This window comes from Rhizophagus irregularis, chromosome 1, assembly GCF_026210795.1.
Source record: "Rhizophagus irregularis chromosome 1, complete sequence".
NCBI classification, from domain to species: Eukaryota; Fungi; Glomeromycota; class Glomeromycetes; order Glomerales; family Glomeraceae; genus Rhizophagus; species Rhizophagus irregularis.
Window position 1 is genome coordinate 6653052 of NC_089429.1, and position 17996 is coordinate 6671047.

At 25.4% G+C, this 17996-nt stretch overlaps 1 protein-coding gene across 1 annotated transcript; it reads left to right on the plus strand.

Moving 5' to 3' along the window:
* On the plus strand, positions 1-1534 carry OCT59_001368 (uncharacterized protein; the record flags this gene model as incomplete). The annotated part of the gene is made up of 11 exons (XM_066139515.1): positions 1-110; positions 220-320; positions 575-581; positions 656-695; positions 822-862; positions 941-995; positions 1071-1099; positions 1196-1214; positions 1296-1316; positions 1388-1403; positions 1497-1534. 11 exons carry the CDS (start codon positions 1-3, stop codon positions 1532-1534), a joined length of 477 nt encoding a protein of 158 aa, XP_065988913.1.
* Positions 1535-17996: the final 16462 nt, after the last annotated feature.

The window sequence follows — 17996 nt, forward strand, 5'->3', positions numbered from 1 at the left end:
ATGCATAGGACAATTGCAATGCGTTGGAGAATATCCGCCGTAGAATTCCGGTCTGTCGATCTCTTTGATTTGCGTATGAAACGATCTTGGCTTGAATTGAACTGGACTGGGTAAACGAAACTCAATTTCTTAATGCGAGTCCCTTGAGCGCGAGATAATTTTTCGTTTGTGGGCACGTCATAAGGATTATGGTTAATCCATAATTTGGTGTAATTCCAGTTTGTCTCCCTCTAGAATATTTCGTTCCACCGTTTTGAGGACCGAATTGTTGACCAAAGAATTGAACACGTTTGCTTGGATAGGAATGTTACTCCATTTTCGTATATTTTGATCAATTACATAAATGAAAAAATTTCGGGAAAGCCATAAAATTATGTATCACGTGTATCACGTGATATAATCCGCAGTTCGAATGTTCGATCAACTATTTTAAACCGTTTTTTTTTCATTCTTTCCCTTCGTACCTTTCGTCTCTCCCTCGTTCTTTCCTCTTCCTTCCCCCTTTACTTTTACATTTCCCTATTCTTTTCTTTCTCTTTCCCGCTTCTCGCACTTTTTGTTGAAAAAATCCTAGTTATCTTGTAAGTTTGTCTTTTTTCTTTAATTGTTTTATTTTAACGAACGATTTCTAATAGTTGTTTTCTTGCTTTCTTAGACGACTTGATTCTTCAGCTATTTTGACGCGTGGAAATAAGGTAGGAATTTTTTTTTTCTTTATTATCTATTTTAACGAAACGTTTTCTAACGTTTCAACTTTTTTCTTTTTTTTTAAGTTATTCAAATTTTTTTTTAATTTTGTTTTAACGAACAGTTTCTAACAGTTCGTTTACTTTCTTTTATCTCTTTGGGTATGGGATTTCTGGTATGATAGCTTTTTTTTTGTTTTTTCTTTTATTTTATTTAACGAACTTTATTAATAGTTCGTTTTTTCTTCTTTTAGGGTTTGCCAATTCTCTTTGGAAATAAAAATGTGTCCGTCTCTTGTGGAAATAGAGGTAGGTTTTGGTTTTTTTAATAGTTTATTGTATTTTTTTTGTCGTCTTTGGTACTAAATTTTCTTTTTTTTTTAGGCCTTGTCTATGTTCACCGTGGGATTTCGGTGAGAAATCAGACAATATTGATACTTCTTTAATATGTTTTCCTATATTTCCTTAATGAAACGTTTTTTAATAATTCGGGGTTCCCTTTTTTTTAGGCGACCGGATCTTAAAAGTGTTGGTATTGGAACTTTCTTTGAAATTATTCCTTTTAACTAACCGTTTTACTAATGTTTCGATATTTCTCCTTTTTTTTAGGCGACCGGATCTTTGAAAAATGTATTCGCATTAATTTAGTGTGATTACTACTCGCATTTTAAATTATTCCTTGATTGTTTCTCCCTTTTTAGACAGATTGTTCTTCAGGTATTTGTTGCATGGGAATTCGGTAGATTTTCTTTTTTTTTGAACTACTTTTCTAACGAAACGCTTACTAACGTTTCGTTTTGCTTTTTCTAGTCGGGTATAGACGCGTGGAATTTAGTTTCGAACTTTGAAGAACATTGGATTATTTCATTTTCTAGGCAGCCAGCTCTTCAAGTTTATTTTTTCTAGGGAAAGTTTTTCTTTAATAGTATTGGCGTCTACATCAAAAAAAGACGAAGAATGGTGGAGAAATGAACGCTTATGGGAATGCAAAGTGACTGCACGAAGAAAAGAAAAGAGGGAAGAAACTTGATTGCAAGGAAAGAGAGGAGTATTTAAATGAGGATAGAGAAAATGTATTTTATAATTAAAGTTACAAATGTATTTTTATAATTAAATTTACAATTTATTTTATAATTAAATGTTACAATAATTTGCTACAATTTATATTAAATGTATTGTAAAATTAATTGTCCGGAGCGAAGCGAAGGACAATATATGTCTACGCACTATGAAAAAAAATCGATCACGTGAATTTCTCTGTCTGCCACGTGATCGTAACCCAATAAAATCGCAAATTTTAGTTTTTCGCTCTGGACTTATTACAACGGTTCCCGTTTCCTAGTATTACAGTACATTATATACAAACCAGGTTAAGATGCTTGTTATTGGTCTGATCGATTATCAACTAAACCAATTATTTATAATTTATTTAAGGTTTATCTTACATTTTTAAAGGGGCATTTAAAAGAATAAAAACCATAATACCCGTGTTTTGTCATGAAACCATAAATCCGGTTTAGACAATTCTATAATTTGAGCGGCAGTATCCCCAGTGAAAAATTAAATTAATAACCAAATTTATTAATTTTTTTTTTATAATAAATAAATAAAAATAAATAATTATATATTATCTCTGCGGTGGAGTTTTGAAAGTGAGGTTTAGAGCAGCTGGTTTCGTTGGGTTTGAGGTAAAGTGTTGGGAAAGTGCTTTAGTTTGGTTTAGAAATAGTGTAGTGTTTGTTGTTGTTGTTTTTTTTTTTGAGAAGTGTGAAATGCGCAAGAGAAAATGGTAAATATTAATAAAGTATCTATATGTGGGTGTTGATGGAGTTTCATTGGCGCTAACGCTTGGTTACATATAACTAATTTTTTTTAGTAACAATCTAAAACATTTGTTATTGGTTAAGCGGAAATTTTACAACTAATTTCATAACAAATTTCTAAATTAAATCGCCAAGTTTGGAATCAACCTATTCAAAAGTTTTAATATCAATAAAAAATTATATATATATAGTGAATGATTTCAAGAAAAATATTTTAAACTCTAACTTTCTCATTCGATGTTAAAAGAAATGGATTCTCTCATTTTTTCATTTTTATTTGGTTGCTCTTTCATCGTTAGTATTACTACTTATTTATCTTAATTCAATAATTTCTTATTAAAAATTAATATAATTTTTGATAAATTTAAGTGGAGCGGATGGGTCGATCCTCTCTGTCTTTTTGGCACACGAGTTATCTTGTGAAAGAGTAAGTTACGTCAACGATACTGCAATTATTTTCTTTTTATTCAGGAGGTTAATCGAAGATAGAGCAAAAATCGTAAGATGGGGTACATCGGTATTGATTTAATTATTGATATTTTCGTAACGATTAGGTTGATCCAAATTTTAAAAAAAGGAATTCAAAATGCATCGGAATCAAATCAAATGACCAACAAAAAGATCACGAAAGAATAATATGTTTTATGCTGTAAATTACTAGAGTTATTTACAATTAGGATCAACCTTAACATTTAATATTTTAGCAGTAGTAGAAACAATTACTTGGTTAAAATATGGTAGTGTTCTAACAATCAGAATTTTCCAAACTCTTAACAATTTCCTTATCGTAAGTTATCATATAAGAGAAAATAATATTATTAAGATGATTGCCACAATCGAAAATCTCAAGTTGGAAGATTTTTGATAATAATTCTACTATTATATCAAATAAAAGAAATATGATTAGTCTTATTAGCATAGATAACGAAGAATTAACTGTAGTATAAATAATATAATTTTAGACAGATATTAATAATCATATCTCCGCGCTATTTGTCCGGAACTGCGGTGGATTACAAATACTATTAACTATTTCTTGTGATTTATAAACAAATACAGTGACACCTCTATAAGTGCACCCTCTATAAGTGCACGCACTATATAAATTCTCTTTAAGTGCACGGTGGGCCTGGTCCCAACTTATAAGAGCTCTTAATATTTTACTCTCTATAAATGCACACCCTCTCTAAGTGCACATTCTACTATTTTTTTACTATGGTCCCAAGGGGGGTGCACTTAGAGAGGTGTCACTGTAGAATGCTTGACCAATAATAATCTGTATGTACAGTACTCGACAATAATTTGATTATTTATTATTGGTTGATAAAATTTTTTCATATGCATGCTTATGATGTATATCATTTTGACCAAAATGTTAGGATCAGTTTTTTTGACAGAAATGAGGAGAAAATTTTCCGCAAGCCGGAGATTTTTTTGTAATTTGACCTATAAACAATCAGCTATTGAAAACTTTTCTTAAAATGTAAATATTTTTGGACAATATATTCACATACACTTGAAATGTGATCGTATTGTCAATACTATATTATTTTATGTTATAAATAAATATATACTAAATATATACTGAATTAAAAAATTCTTCCCACAAATTATCTATTTATGGCAAATATATTCATCCCATGGCAACTTTGCAAAATTCCTAAATTTTGTATTAGCGTTAGATTTATTAAAACTAGTAATATAATAGTCTATTAAAAGCATAATAAAAAAAGCTATTACAGTATATAAAATTACAAACGAATATAAATTTAAAATAGGTCGTAATAAAAGTCTATAATCGTCTAATAATATTTTTTTAAATTTTGCAAATATTATATATTTATATTACGCTTATATTACTAATGTATGGTTTTATAATTCTATGTTTAGGCTTATGTCCAATATAGGAAAACGCGTGATATGTCTGCGCCTGATTTATTCTGTGTTTATCAGTTAAAATAATTCGTTTCTAATTCGAAAAAATTTTAGTTTCTTAATCATATTTCATTTAGGAGAACGTTAATTTTTTAATAAAATTAATAATTCTTTTACTTTTAAAAGGCAGATACATTTGTGAGATACGAAGATACAATGAAAATTTACAAAAATAACATATGTACTATTCTTTTAATATTGTGCTTTATTTGTAACAATTTTTATTCATTTGGTTACATATAATTGGTTGTACTACAACAGGGCTTGGATGAGCTTCTTGTTAGCTTGTAGGCTGAGATATTGAGTAGGTATTATGGAAAGTTTTTTATAATATTAAATATCTAATAAGTATTATTTTTTAGAATAATAATCAAACTTTATAACTAAAGTTATTATATTTATTTTTATTAAAATCCAACTAAAGTCCTTAGAGAAGCTTAGCATTTTGCTGTTAAATATAAATAAACAAATAAATAATTGAGGCTAAGACTAATGAGGCTTATGCAAGAATGGATTGTTATGGGCCAATAATATTTTTCCACTCAACCATTAAATTTTTACTGCTTGTATTACATATTAAGTGTCAAATTGTAGTTGTATTTAAGAAATAATAATTTAGCATTAATGTAATTTAAATTTGTGGAATGAAGAGTAATTATTTTATTTACTACGATGTGCAATATTTTAACTTTATGTTCTTTATGTTTTTAATACAATTATTCCAAATACAATACATTGTATTTTTATTAAACCTTTCAAGTTCTTGGTATAATTTGACGATTCTAGCATTATAATATCTTTTCAATTTCTCCAATGATTTAAAATTCTAACAAACATTTTTTAACCATAAATATCATTTTGACTTATTAAATGAAAAATAAGTAGAAAAAGAAAAATATATATACGTAATTGTCCAAAATCACATGTAAACCAGCATGTCATGTATGACCAGAAATTAAATCTGGCTACATTTTTTGGTGGCGATGCTAAATAATTTATTTCCAGTCTGCGATCAAGCTTCAGACAGATTGTATCACCGATTGTATTACCGAGCTTTAAATTTTTTTTTTTCAATTTTTGTTTTTATAACCAATTTTTTTCTAATATTTTTTATTTTTTTTTTGACTTCTTTTTTCTAAAACTGAAATTTTTTTTTCATTATTTTTTTTACTAATATAGTTTTTTTTCAGGTTTTTTTTTAAACTTCAATTTTTTTTTCAGCTTTTTTTTTTAAAACTGATTTTTTTTTCGTTTTTTTCAGTTTGATTTCTAAAACCAAAATTTTTTTTAGTTTTTCTTTTTCGATTTGTTTTTTTTAAATTGACTTTTTTCTCCTTTTATAATATATAAAGTTTTTTATATAATTTTTGAATGTTTTTTAGACTTGAATCTAGATCAGAATGACACGGCAGTATTACAGTAAGCACCTTTTTTTAGTTATAATTTTTTTTCTTGATTATTATTTTGAAAATATTTTTTTTCATCCTTTAAGTTTGGATAGTGGTTGGATCGATGCTGCGATGCTATATTAACTGTTAAGTGTCTTTTACTAAATTTTTTTTTAATAATATTTTTTTTCCTAATTATCTTTTTACTAATTTTTCTTCCTATTTTTTTTTTTTGTTCTTTACCTTTTATGTTTGGATCAAAGTTAGTGCTGTGATATAATCAAAATAAATATTTATATATTTTTTATTTGGATAAATTTAATATATTTTTTTACTTAGTAAAAAGTCTTATATTAAGAATAAGAATGGAATATAATAGAGTCAGTCTAAATAGCTCGCATTTATTTTGATATTCAGTTCACTAATGGTAACTGATAATTGTCAATCAACAAAATTAAAAATAGTTTAGTATAATCAAGAACAGGTAAAAATAAATTAGAAAACTGGCTATAATAAAATAAAACAGCTTATCCATATTTAGAGTGTCCGTACAGATCATATCTGTTTGAACAAGCTAATACAAATAGGAATACTTTAATGACTTAAATAATATAACTTTATTGTTTTATTTTTTGAGGCATAAGAATTTATGAGCTTTGAAAACTGGCCTAAAAGGAAAATATTCATTATTCGCCATTTGTTTAGTTGATTTTATTGAAGTACAGTGTAGTTACCACCAGTAATATAATTCACCACATATATTATTAGTAATTTATTTTGTATTATTCGTCAGGAAATTGCTGATATAAATATTCTTTATTATGGAATAAATAATAGTAATAATTCCGTAATTATATAAAATGTAATCCATAGTATTTTCATAAATCAAAAAATATTATTATCGTAACTTTAATGAATATTGTAATTAATTAAATTAATTATCAAACATATTGTTACGATTAGTTTTCAAAGAACTATTTTTAATAGTTGATGGATATTGAATAAATTAATATAAGTAATATAAATAATATATGATATGATATTATTATTGTAGTTTATTTTAGTAAATTATAAAAGTATACTGTATAACTTAATACATTTTTCCAATTAGCTATCAAAAAAGAGGTACTAGTATGATTAACATTAATGATTGAACAAATTTTAGAAATAATACCATTACTATTGTGGTCAAAAAACTATATATTTTAGATGGAAATAATCATGTGACCTTATACGTGGTATTACCATGTACTGTTCTAGCATATTCTCAAAAAAACTAATCATCTTTAAATGAATAATTTATGCAGTTTCATTTGATATCTCTAAGATTTTATTATTTCATTAACATTAGCTCAGAATGTAATTTGTGGCTATGGATTTAGTTTTGATGTTATTTGTGGCAAAGTTCTGGTATTATGGCTTTTTTTTATCATAGCCCAAATTATTATTTTGGATCTACCCTAAACCTGATTTATAAGTTTTGATTTATTTTATTTATTAAAAAAATTTTAAGTATAAATAGCCTTGAATTTTGCTATTCTAATTATTGATCCCCTTTCCTTTTGTTTTCTTTATTTCTTTTTTTCTTTTATATTTTATATATTGAGATAATATACAATAAAACCTTATAACATGTGACTCTATCTAGTCATTAAACTTATTATATTATACCATAAATGGTTACCAGTGTGGTGTAGTTTCACATCAGGTAGCCTTTCTCTTCCCATAAGGGTGAATGTTTCATCATGTAATTAAACCAATAATTAAACCAAATAAAACCTTATGTTTACCAATTTAATAAACATTAAAATTTTATAATTATTAAACAATAAAAAAACAAATGCTTAATAATATTAAATTTGATTATTTATTAAGTAAATTATTACATAATATACAATAAAAATCTTATAACATGTGACTCTACCTAGTCATTATACTTATTATATTATACCTATATAAGTGGTTACCAGTGTGGTGTAGTTCTTCCCAAAAAGGTGAATTCTTCATCATGAAATTAAAACAATAATAAACATTAAAATTTTATACTTATTAAACAATAAAAAGAATAAATGCTTAATCATATTAAAATTGATTATTTATTAAGTACTTTTTTAATACTTTAAACCAATATACTTTAATAAACATTGTGATGTTTTTATGGAATTGATTACCATTGTCCTCCAATATCGATCAAAAAATACTCAAAGATTTCTCTTTCATACTATATGAAACTCAATGAATTATATCGATACACACTCTTTCAGCTTGATATATTGAATCATATTATATAAATAAGCTGATAAGTGGGAAATGTTCTTCATTTATTGAATATTCTCATTTGATTCTCCCATTTCTTTGTTTTATTAAAGAAACATGAGTACTGAGATACAAATAGTGTTAGACGCAAAAGTGGTCACTATACTTTCAGCAACTTTTAAATTTTAAAGTTAAATAGTTTTATAATTAATTTTATTTCTAAATGTTTATAAAACTATATAAATCAAAATAGTTTAATGAAATTACATGTTGTTACATGACTTTTAATCTTTAAATAGTTTTATATTTCTAAATCTTATAAAACTACATAAATCAAAATAGTATAATGTTAAAATATGACTTTGAAACTTAAAGTTAAATAGTTTTATAATTAATTTTATCTTAATGCTTATAAAACTATTCCAAAATAGTTTAAACTTTAAAGTTAGATAGTTTTATAATTATTTTTATTTTCAATGCTTATAAAACTATACAAAATCAGAATAGTTTAATGAGATTATGTGTTATTAAAACATGACTTTTAAACTTTAAAGTTAAATAGTTTTATAATTCATTTATTTCTAATGCTTATAAAACTATTCAAATTAAAATAGTTTAACGAAAATTACGTTTTGCTAAAATTTATTATCTTTTATTACATATTTATATTAAAAATTCGTATGCAAGTAGTTTAGATCAACTGAACAATTTTATCTAAATACCTAGAGGTTCAATATATTTTAGAAAAGTATGCACACATTCACTAAAAGACTTATTCATTCAAATGGCTCTTTAAGGAATTAAATTTATAAAATTGCTATAGATGCTATAAAAAATACAAAAATGACTGTAAAAAAGACACTAAAATGTCAGAAATGCCTGAAAAAGTCACTTGTTATTTGAACTGTCTAATAACATGAAAGAATCAAAGTTTTAATGTTTACAGAGAAACATAAGTAAATAGTCAACATAAAAAATTAGGATGGAAGAGAATCTTTAATGATGAAAGAGAATCTTTAATTCATTATGATCCTAAATATTTACAGCAAAATATATATACAAAAAAAAAATTTATGATGATGACATAAAAGATTTTGTTTATTATATTTAAAAATGATTTTTTCCTTACATTTCTGCTGATAAGACCAAGATTTAACAACTATACAAAACTTATCAAAACGATCAGGAAAGTTAAGATTCATTTTTTGAAGAGTTAATCAAAGCTTTGGAACTGGAACATATAAAATATCACTACATTAAAATTTTTTAATCATGTGAATTATTTTACAAATTGCATGAATCTGGTGAAAAAATAGATATAGGAAGGAATAAATAAATCATTAATTTTGGCATAATTATTGCTTTGTTTATATAATAGAATTTAAAAAATATCTCATGCATATATTCTAATTAAATCATTAGAAAGATTATGGTCATATCTTAGAAGATGCGCAAGATTATCCTGACCATGTTTATGAGTTTATCAACCCAAAAGATCTACCAACATGATGATAAGCCTCCAATCAATAGATCTACAATACACGATGTACGTTATATGATTTATATGAAAAACATTTTTTGGGTATTTTGTTATCCGACTTTCGTTAAAAATAAAAATCTTAGTATTTTTGAAGCTGTGAATAATCAATTGTCAATAAAGTTCATTGCAAAAATAGAAGAAAAGTGCGAAAAATTGTTTAAAGTTCATTTGCAAAAAATGAAAAACATACTTAATAATAGATCAAAATTTTAGAATTAATTTTTTTTAAAACAACAAGAATATCAATAAGAAAAATTTTAACTGGCAATTAGTTAGATAATCAATCAAGTTCTTATGTCTATAGATTGATTTAGTGGAATTTAAAATTGAACCAAAAACACTTCAAAATCTCAATATCCACATCTCAGTAAAATGGCATAAATTATTTGACAATACCTGCTACAAGTATTCCATCTGAATGGTGTTTTTCAGTCTCAAGAATTTAATTACAAACAATAGAAACTGTTTAGTAGAGAAAATCTTATTTTTAAGCTAAATTGTAAATTATATAATACAATTTTGGCTTTATTGTTTATGATTAAAAACACTTCTAATTCATTTTTAATATGCAAAAGTAGTATATATAAAGAATCAAACTAAAGAGGAATTAAAAAAACCTTTCAACAAGGAAGCAAACCAAAAAAAGATTTATTAAATGAATATTTGTAATTAATACTAATTTTGGTTCAAAGAGGCCTCCTAATCCATTTTTAATCTGTAAAAAAATGAGCATATCAAAGTTGAATTGATTATATAACAATTTTATAATTAAAAATTCTTCAATTCATTCCTAATATACAGATGGCATGTGACAATTTTGTTTTTTTAATATGCAGATGAATATCTATAAAGTAGTAAATTGAAAAAGAATTTATTGTAATCAATACCAATAATTTTGGATCAAAAAAACCTCCCAATACTTTTCTAATGTGTAGAAGAAATGTTCATTAGGCAAATTAAAAGGAGTCAATTGTATAACAATTTGGTCTAAATTTATTCCTGATGTGCAGGCAAAATGTTTATAAATATTGTAGTTCAAAAATACTTTGATTTATGAATTACTGCATATGGTTTTATTTAATAATAAGACAGAGGCATATATGTGATGGTAGTATGTAAATAAAAGCATAAAGAAGCATACTGAAGACTGAAGAAAGATTTATAGTATATATATTAGCTGCTAGATCATTCTGCATTAATTTACCTTATAGATGAAAAAAGTGATGCATATAATGTCGGAATGCTATTATGGGAGATATAAAGTGGAAAACTACCTCTTCATAACTTTCCAAAGAAGATAGGCCTTGCAAATTCAGTAGCATTTCTTGATACTAAAATTATTCAAGACCAGAGAGAGAATATAGCTCCTGGAAAAAAGTGATGCATATAATGTCAACATGCTATTATAGGAGATATAAAGTGGAAAACTACCACTTCATAACTTCCCAAAGAAGACAAATTCAGCAGCACTTTTTTGACACTAAAATTATTCAAGACCAGAGAGAGAATATAGCTCCTGGAAAAAAGTGATGCATATAATGTCGGCATGCTATTATAGGAGATATAAAGTGGAAAACTACCACTTCATAACTTCCCAAAGAAGACAAATTCAACAGCACTAAAATTATTCAAGACCAGAGAGAGAATATAGCTCCTGGAAAAAAGTGATGCATATAATGTCGGCATGCTATTATGGGAGATATAAAGTGAAAAACTACATCTTCATAGCTTCCCAAAGAAGATAGGCCTTGCAAATTAAACAGCACTTTTTTAACACTAAAATTGTTCAAGGCCAGAGAGAGAATATAGCTCCTGGAAAAAAGTGATGCATATAATGTCAACATGCTATTATAGGAGATATAAAGTGGAAAACTACCACTTCATAACTTCCCAAAGAAGACAAATTCAACAGCACTAAAATTATTCAAGACCAGAGAGAGAATATAGCTCCTGGAAAAAAGTGATGCATATAATGTCGGCATGCTATTATGGGAGATATAAAGTGGAAAACTACATCTTCATAACTTACCAAAGAAGATAGGCCTTGCAAATTAAACAGCACTTTTTTAACACTAAAATTGTTCAAGGCCAGAGAGAGAATATAGCTCCTGGAAAAAAGTGATGCATATAATGTCGGCATGCTATTATGGAAGATATAAAGTGGAAAACTATCACTTCATAACTTGCCAAAGAAGATAGGCCTTACAAATTAAGCAGCACTTTTTTAACACTAAAATTTTTCAAGGCCAGAGAGAGAATATAGCTCCTGGAAAAAAAGTGATGCATATAATGTCGGCATGCTATTATGGAAGATATAAAGTGGAAAACTACCTCTTCATAACTTCCCAAAGAAGATAGGCCTTACAAATTAAGCAGCACTTTTTTGGCACTAAAATTTTTTAAGGCCAGAGAGAGAATATACCAGTATTTCAGAAAGTTATGTAGTATGATTGAGAATTTCTGTATAGTATGGTGAAAAAATGATATTATTCATTATGCCAATTTCATAACTATAAAAAAATGGTAAAAGTAGAAAAGTCTTGAATTTATGGATTTTTGAATTTTTTAACAAGATTTTCAGAAAAAATATCCTATTGAAGTCAGATTTTTAATACCATATATTAAGATGAAACATAAATTGAGGATAAATTAGTTGTTTCTTACAATTGTTTATAACACTCTAATCAATTAAAATCAAGAACATTATTTTTAGTTAATGCTTATTTTATGGTAAAAATATTAGCTGAAGTAGAATCTACTATTCAACATAAACACCATGATTTTAAATTAAATGATACATATAAGAATTTAGATGGAAAAGTACACAAGAAAATGGTACATGCAGATCAGATTATTGAGCATTAAAATAAACTTTATTAAAAAAAAATTATATTTTTTGGAAAATGCTAACAGTCAAGGAAGAAGCCTTCTAATCCTTTTCTAATATATAGAAAAAATGTTCATATGGGGCAAATTAAAAAGGGGTTAATTATACAATAATTTGGGTTTATTTATAATTAAAAAAGCCTCTAAATTCATCGTCCCTAATATGCAGGCTAAATGTTTATAAAGAAGCAAACTGAAGAGGAATTTATAATATGTATTAGCTGCTTATATCATTCTGGTGATGCATATAATGTTAGCATGCTATTATGGGAGAATCAAGTGGAAAACCACCATTTCATAACTTTTCAAAGAAGATGGACCTTACAAATTAAGTACAGTACACCTTTTTAGTGTTTAAAATTTTTCAAGGCCAGAGAGAGAATATAGTTCCTGGTAATTACAAGAACAATTTTACTTTTAAAATGTTTAATAAGTTAACAATATGAAATTATGTAATTTTAGCTATAATAAAAAACCAGATGATTTACATTTATTATAATATTCTGAATTATTATACTACTTTTAACATTCAATCAAAGTAATAACTGGATCCATATATTAGAAGAAATCAGTTTCTAGGCAAGTGGATTATTAGCCATAGTTGAAAATATTTGAAATAGTATGTGCATATTTCAATTATAGAACATGAATAAGTTTCACAAAATTTTAGAGTTAAAAGCTATAAAATAACTAACAATGCAAAAGAAACAAATTTACTTATTGAATATTTTAAGAAATATGAAAACTTAAAGTGATCCAATTTGCTTATAAAAAGAATTTTATTTTTAGATACTGCAATTATTTCTTAAGCAAAAAAGAAGAAAATCAGAGAATTCTTAAAAAGAACTTTCAAAAATCAGAACTTTTCAACAAGAAGTCTTTTCAAGAAAATGCAATCAAGCCTGGTTATAGAATAGATAAGGAACCTTTCAGAAGAAGGATACAGCACTTACAAATATCCTACATCATCTTTTAATAAAGATGATATAATAAGGATTTTTGGTAATAATTAAAAAGTCCTCCTCTAAACATTGAAAGAGTTATTTATATATTATAGAAATTATTCTATTTACTTAAGGATATTGGCATACAACCATTATATTAGGCATGATGAAGTATTGATAGTGAATAAATTATTTTATTTTCCATTATTTTACCTTTTATTTTAAGAATAATATATCTTAAGTCATATAATGCTATGCTTGATCCCAATACTTCATATAATTCATAAATTATAATCATTTAAAATTACATATAGAAATTATTTTTTACCACTTTTGCCATTATCATTACAACATCTATAGAAGATTCATATTATATATGTAACAGTCATCAATTTTTTGGATAGATTTGCAAGTGAAAGTCAAAAGAATACTAATGCAAATTCATTACACTCAACCAGCTGAAAAGGTACAGCCCATGCAGCCTCAAAGGAAGTTATTTTAAAAACAAAAAAAAAGATCACTAAAAAATAAATATTGATGGTCAATGACAACAATGATATCACATACCACTGAATAAATCAATGTAATTCACCAAAATGTATAATTTTTAATATTAAGGAACGTCTGGAACTAAGTTCTAATTCTATAGAGTAAAAAATAATAAGAAATTAGATATTGGAGATGGAGTTTGGATCAGCAAAAAAATTTTCTAGCAGGTCATAGGTCTACACTGATGATGTTGCTGTGTAGCCTGACAAACAAAATTTTTTGCACTGCCACATTTCGTTATGGAAATATTTAAATATCCATTTCTTTTAAAAAAATATTCCCTCCCTTTAATTCTTATACTATCATATATACTATTTCTAAAAAAAAAAATTATGTAATATAGATAGTGAAGGAATAAATTAACAAATTATATATTGGTATTTACCTTTTTCTATATTTTATATAGTAGAACAACATAGGGTCTAAATTTAAATGAGATTCAAATACAATTTATAGATGAATCTTTAAATTCCCTTTATCTTAATATTCAATCACATCATTTTTCTAAAATAAGATTTGAATACTTTATAATCTCCCAAATATTTTTATTAAAAAAAAAAAACAATTTTCTATTAACAGGTTATTCACTCTTCAATATGATATAACCAACATCATTAGATCCAAAAAAATGTAAATTTAGCATCATGTGAATTTCTTCTTCTATGGGTTTTTACATACAAAATACATTTTGTTTAAATACTCTTATTTTTATATCTCCTATTTTCATATAATTAATCAATTCCTACTTTAAAATTCTTATTTGATATCAACTTGGAAATTGTTCAAAATGCAAGATGAAGATCCAAATAAGTTGTTGGCATCACAACCATAAATATATTAAATAATCATAGACAAATCAAAATTCTCAGAACATCAGCAGCTTAGAATACTAATAAGAGAATTTTGCAACTTAAAAGATAAATGTAAGGAATCAATATCATATTGAAATGAAAATTATCAGCACTGCTTTTAAAATCAAATACTGAAGAAAAATGAATAAATTATGGACATTATTATTATAGATTTATTCTATGAGAACATTAATATATTACAATACTTACCACAATGATTACAATTTGCCAGGATTGGTAATATTGTAATAAACTTTATAATTGGTATAGATGCTCATATTAAACGCTGATACTCATCATCAGTTGCTCAAATTACTGTATTTAATAGATCAATTGCTTTTATTATATTTATTATTTATATAAAATGGACTTCAGTGACAACCTCCAAAATGGAATTAAGTTAACATTTCTAAAACTTTAAAATTCTGAAATTGAAGCATATTATAATTTTTATTCTTATTTCTATTACTCTATTAGTTTTATTCTTTTAAAAAAAATAATGATGACTTAAAGACACAGATAATAATAGTTAGATGAATCATCAGATAATTAATATATGAATTGAACTGTTATATGAAACGGATAGTTCATCTGAATCATGTAATTTAAGCATACATTTAATTACTACAAGAATTTATTGCAGTAAACAAAAAAAGTCAAGGTATATTAAAAAGAGCAGAAATAACACCTTAAGAAATCATTAAAGAAAAATGTAAAAAATTTGTTTCAAAATTTAATGAAGATCTTATAATCTTATAGAGACTTTACCAGACAAGTTATATCACAATAAAGACTGGAAAGAAAAAGAGGAAAAGCTTGTCAAAGTTACTAAGAGGATCTTAGACGTTTTAAAAGACGCATATAGAAATTGTTAGCAGCATCATAATCTAGAATATAATGATTCTGTATTAGAAAAATATGGTAGTATCGATATATACTGTAAGTGATAGAAATTAACTTTACATTTAGGTAGTACTCTTTTTTTATAAATATTTTGACAAATATCTGAGAAGCATAATAATTTTTTATAGTCAGAAGCACTTTATTACTATATCACTATTGTTACTAATTTTATAACAATGAAAACCAACAATAAATGTCAATTAAATAAGAACTAAAATGGAGATATACTTCACATAAAAAGAGTTTGATAAGGTTTTTTTCAAAGAAAATAGTACTTTGTTTGCGATGATGGTTCAATTTGGTGATCTTACTTTAGAAATATTACAACAGGAGAAGTGATGGAACATGAAAGTAGCAAATTTCATAACCAACCTGTTATCCTATACTTTTGTAGATAGTTTTATAATGTTGAAGTTTTCAGTTAATCAATATATATATTATTACTTTATATATTTATATATAACATAATGTACAAATGCAAGAATTTCCAAACAAACCCAACCAAACCAAAATAATGGAAGCATAACTTAAATTTAATATATGACCAATTATAAGTAGGATGAAAACTATGATAACTATGATATTAGTTTTAAATTATAGAAAATGTGGATTATTGTATAGTAAATAATTTACTGACACATTGCATATTAGTATATATTTAAACCAATTTATTTTAAATGAAATGAAAATTTGTGATCTATTTTACAAGATATGTCAAAAGCATATATACTTCAGTTTGTGATGACGGTTCGATTTGGTGATCTTACATTAGTAATATTACAACAGGAGGAGTGATGAAACATGAAAGTAGCAAATTTCATAACCAACCCGTTATCCTATACTTTTGTAGATAGTTTTATAATGTTGAAGTTCTCAGTTAATCAATATATATATATTATTACTTTATATATTTATATACTAACATAATGTATAAATGCAAGAATTTCCAAATAAACCCAACTAAACCAAAATAATGGAAGCATAACTTAAATTTAACATATGACCAATTATAAGTAGGATGAAAACTATGATAACTATGATATCAGTTTTAAATTATAGATCATTAAATGGGGATTATTGTATATATAGTAAATAATTTACTGACTCATTGCATATTAGTATATATTTAAACCACTATTTATTTTAAATGAAATGAAAATTTGTGATCTATTTTACAAGATATGTTAAAAGCATATGACAGAGTAAATATCTACATATTAGAAAAATTTTAATTAATTAAATTTATTAATCTATAGTAAGATAGCTTATGAGAAAAACTTGGTTTATTATAATGTCAATGGAGTAATGTATCTTATAAAGCTTAAAAATTCAATTAGTTATTATTATCATAGAGAAAAAAACTTTATTGTTTAAAATACCTGGAAAATTATCCAGTATTATTATTTTGCTATTATTTTTATCATGCCTATATATATTAATTAATGCAATTATGGCAGAAGATGTGCAAACTCACCAAAAGGAACTGTGGATTGCTTTTCAAGATATCAGCAAAGCATTTGACTCAACCAGTATAGATGGTCTGAAAATAGTCTTAAAACACAGATATTCCAGCCAATGTAGTCTTCACAATATGCAATTTCTTTTAAGGGACATATCACTCAAATTTTCATGGTAAATTGAAGTAAATATAACAATATATTAATAGGTATTTGAGTATTTGATCAAATATGAATATAACTACATCTGGAGTTATATTTTATGTAGGTTTATGTGAAAAAATATATATATAATCTATAATACTATTTTACATAGTTTTAAGGACCCAACATGGATTTCATGTAGACCTGACTTTATGTGTAAAATAAATTTATATAAAATTATAAATTTTTTATTTTAAATTCAAATAAGATTTTATGTATTACTATAAGTATTATATTTGATAATAAATTTAATAAATTGTTATTTATTTGAAATATTATATGATTATATTTTACTATAGCTATTAAATTTTACTAGCTAATAATCGTCTGATGATATTGAACTAAAATCTTCATTATTATATTCGTTATACTATAAAAAAATCATATTTATAAAAAAATATTATATATAATCATACTAATATTGAATTTACATTTACATCATCTCACAGCATATTGATTTAATTTTGAAATAATATAATCTTCATCCATTTCAATCTTTGAGTATTCAGGATCCAACATATTTGAACACATGCCTTAATTACAAAAGTATTATTTTTAGTTGCATTTTTACCAA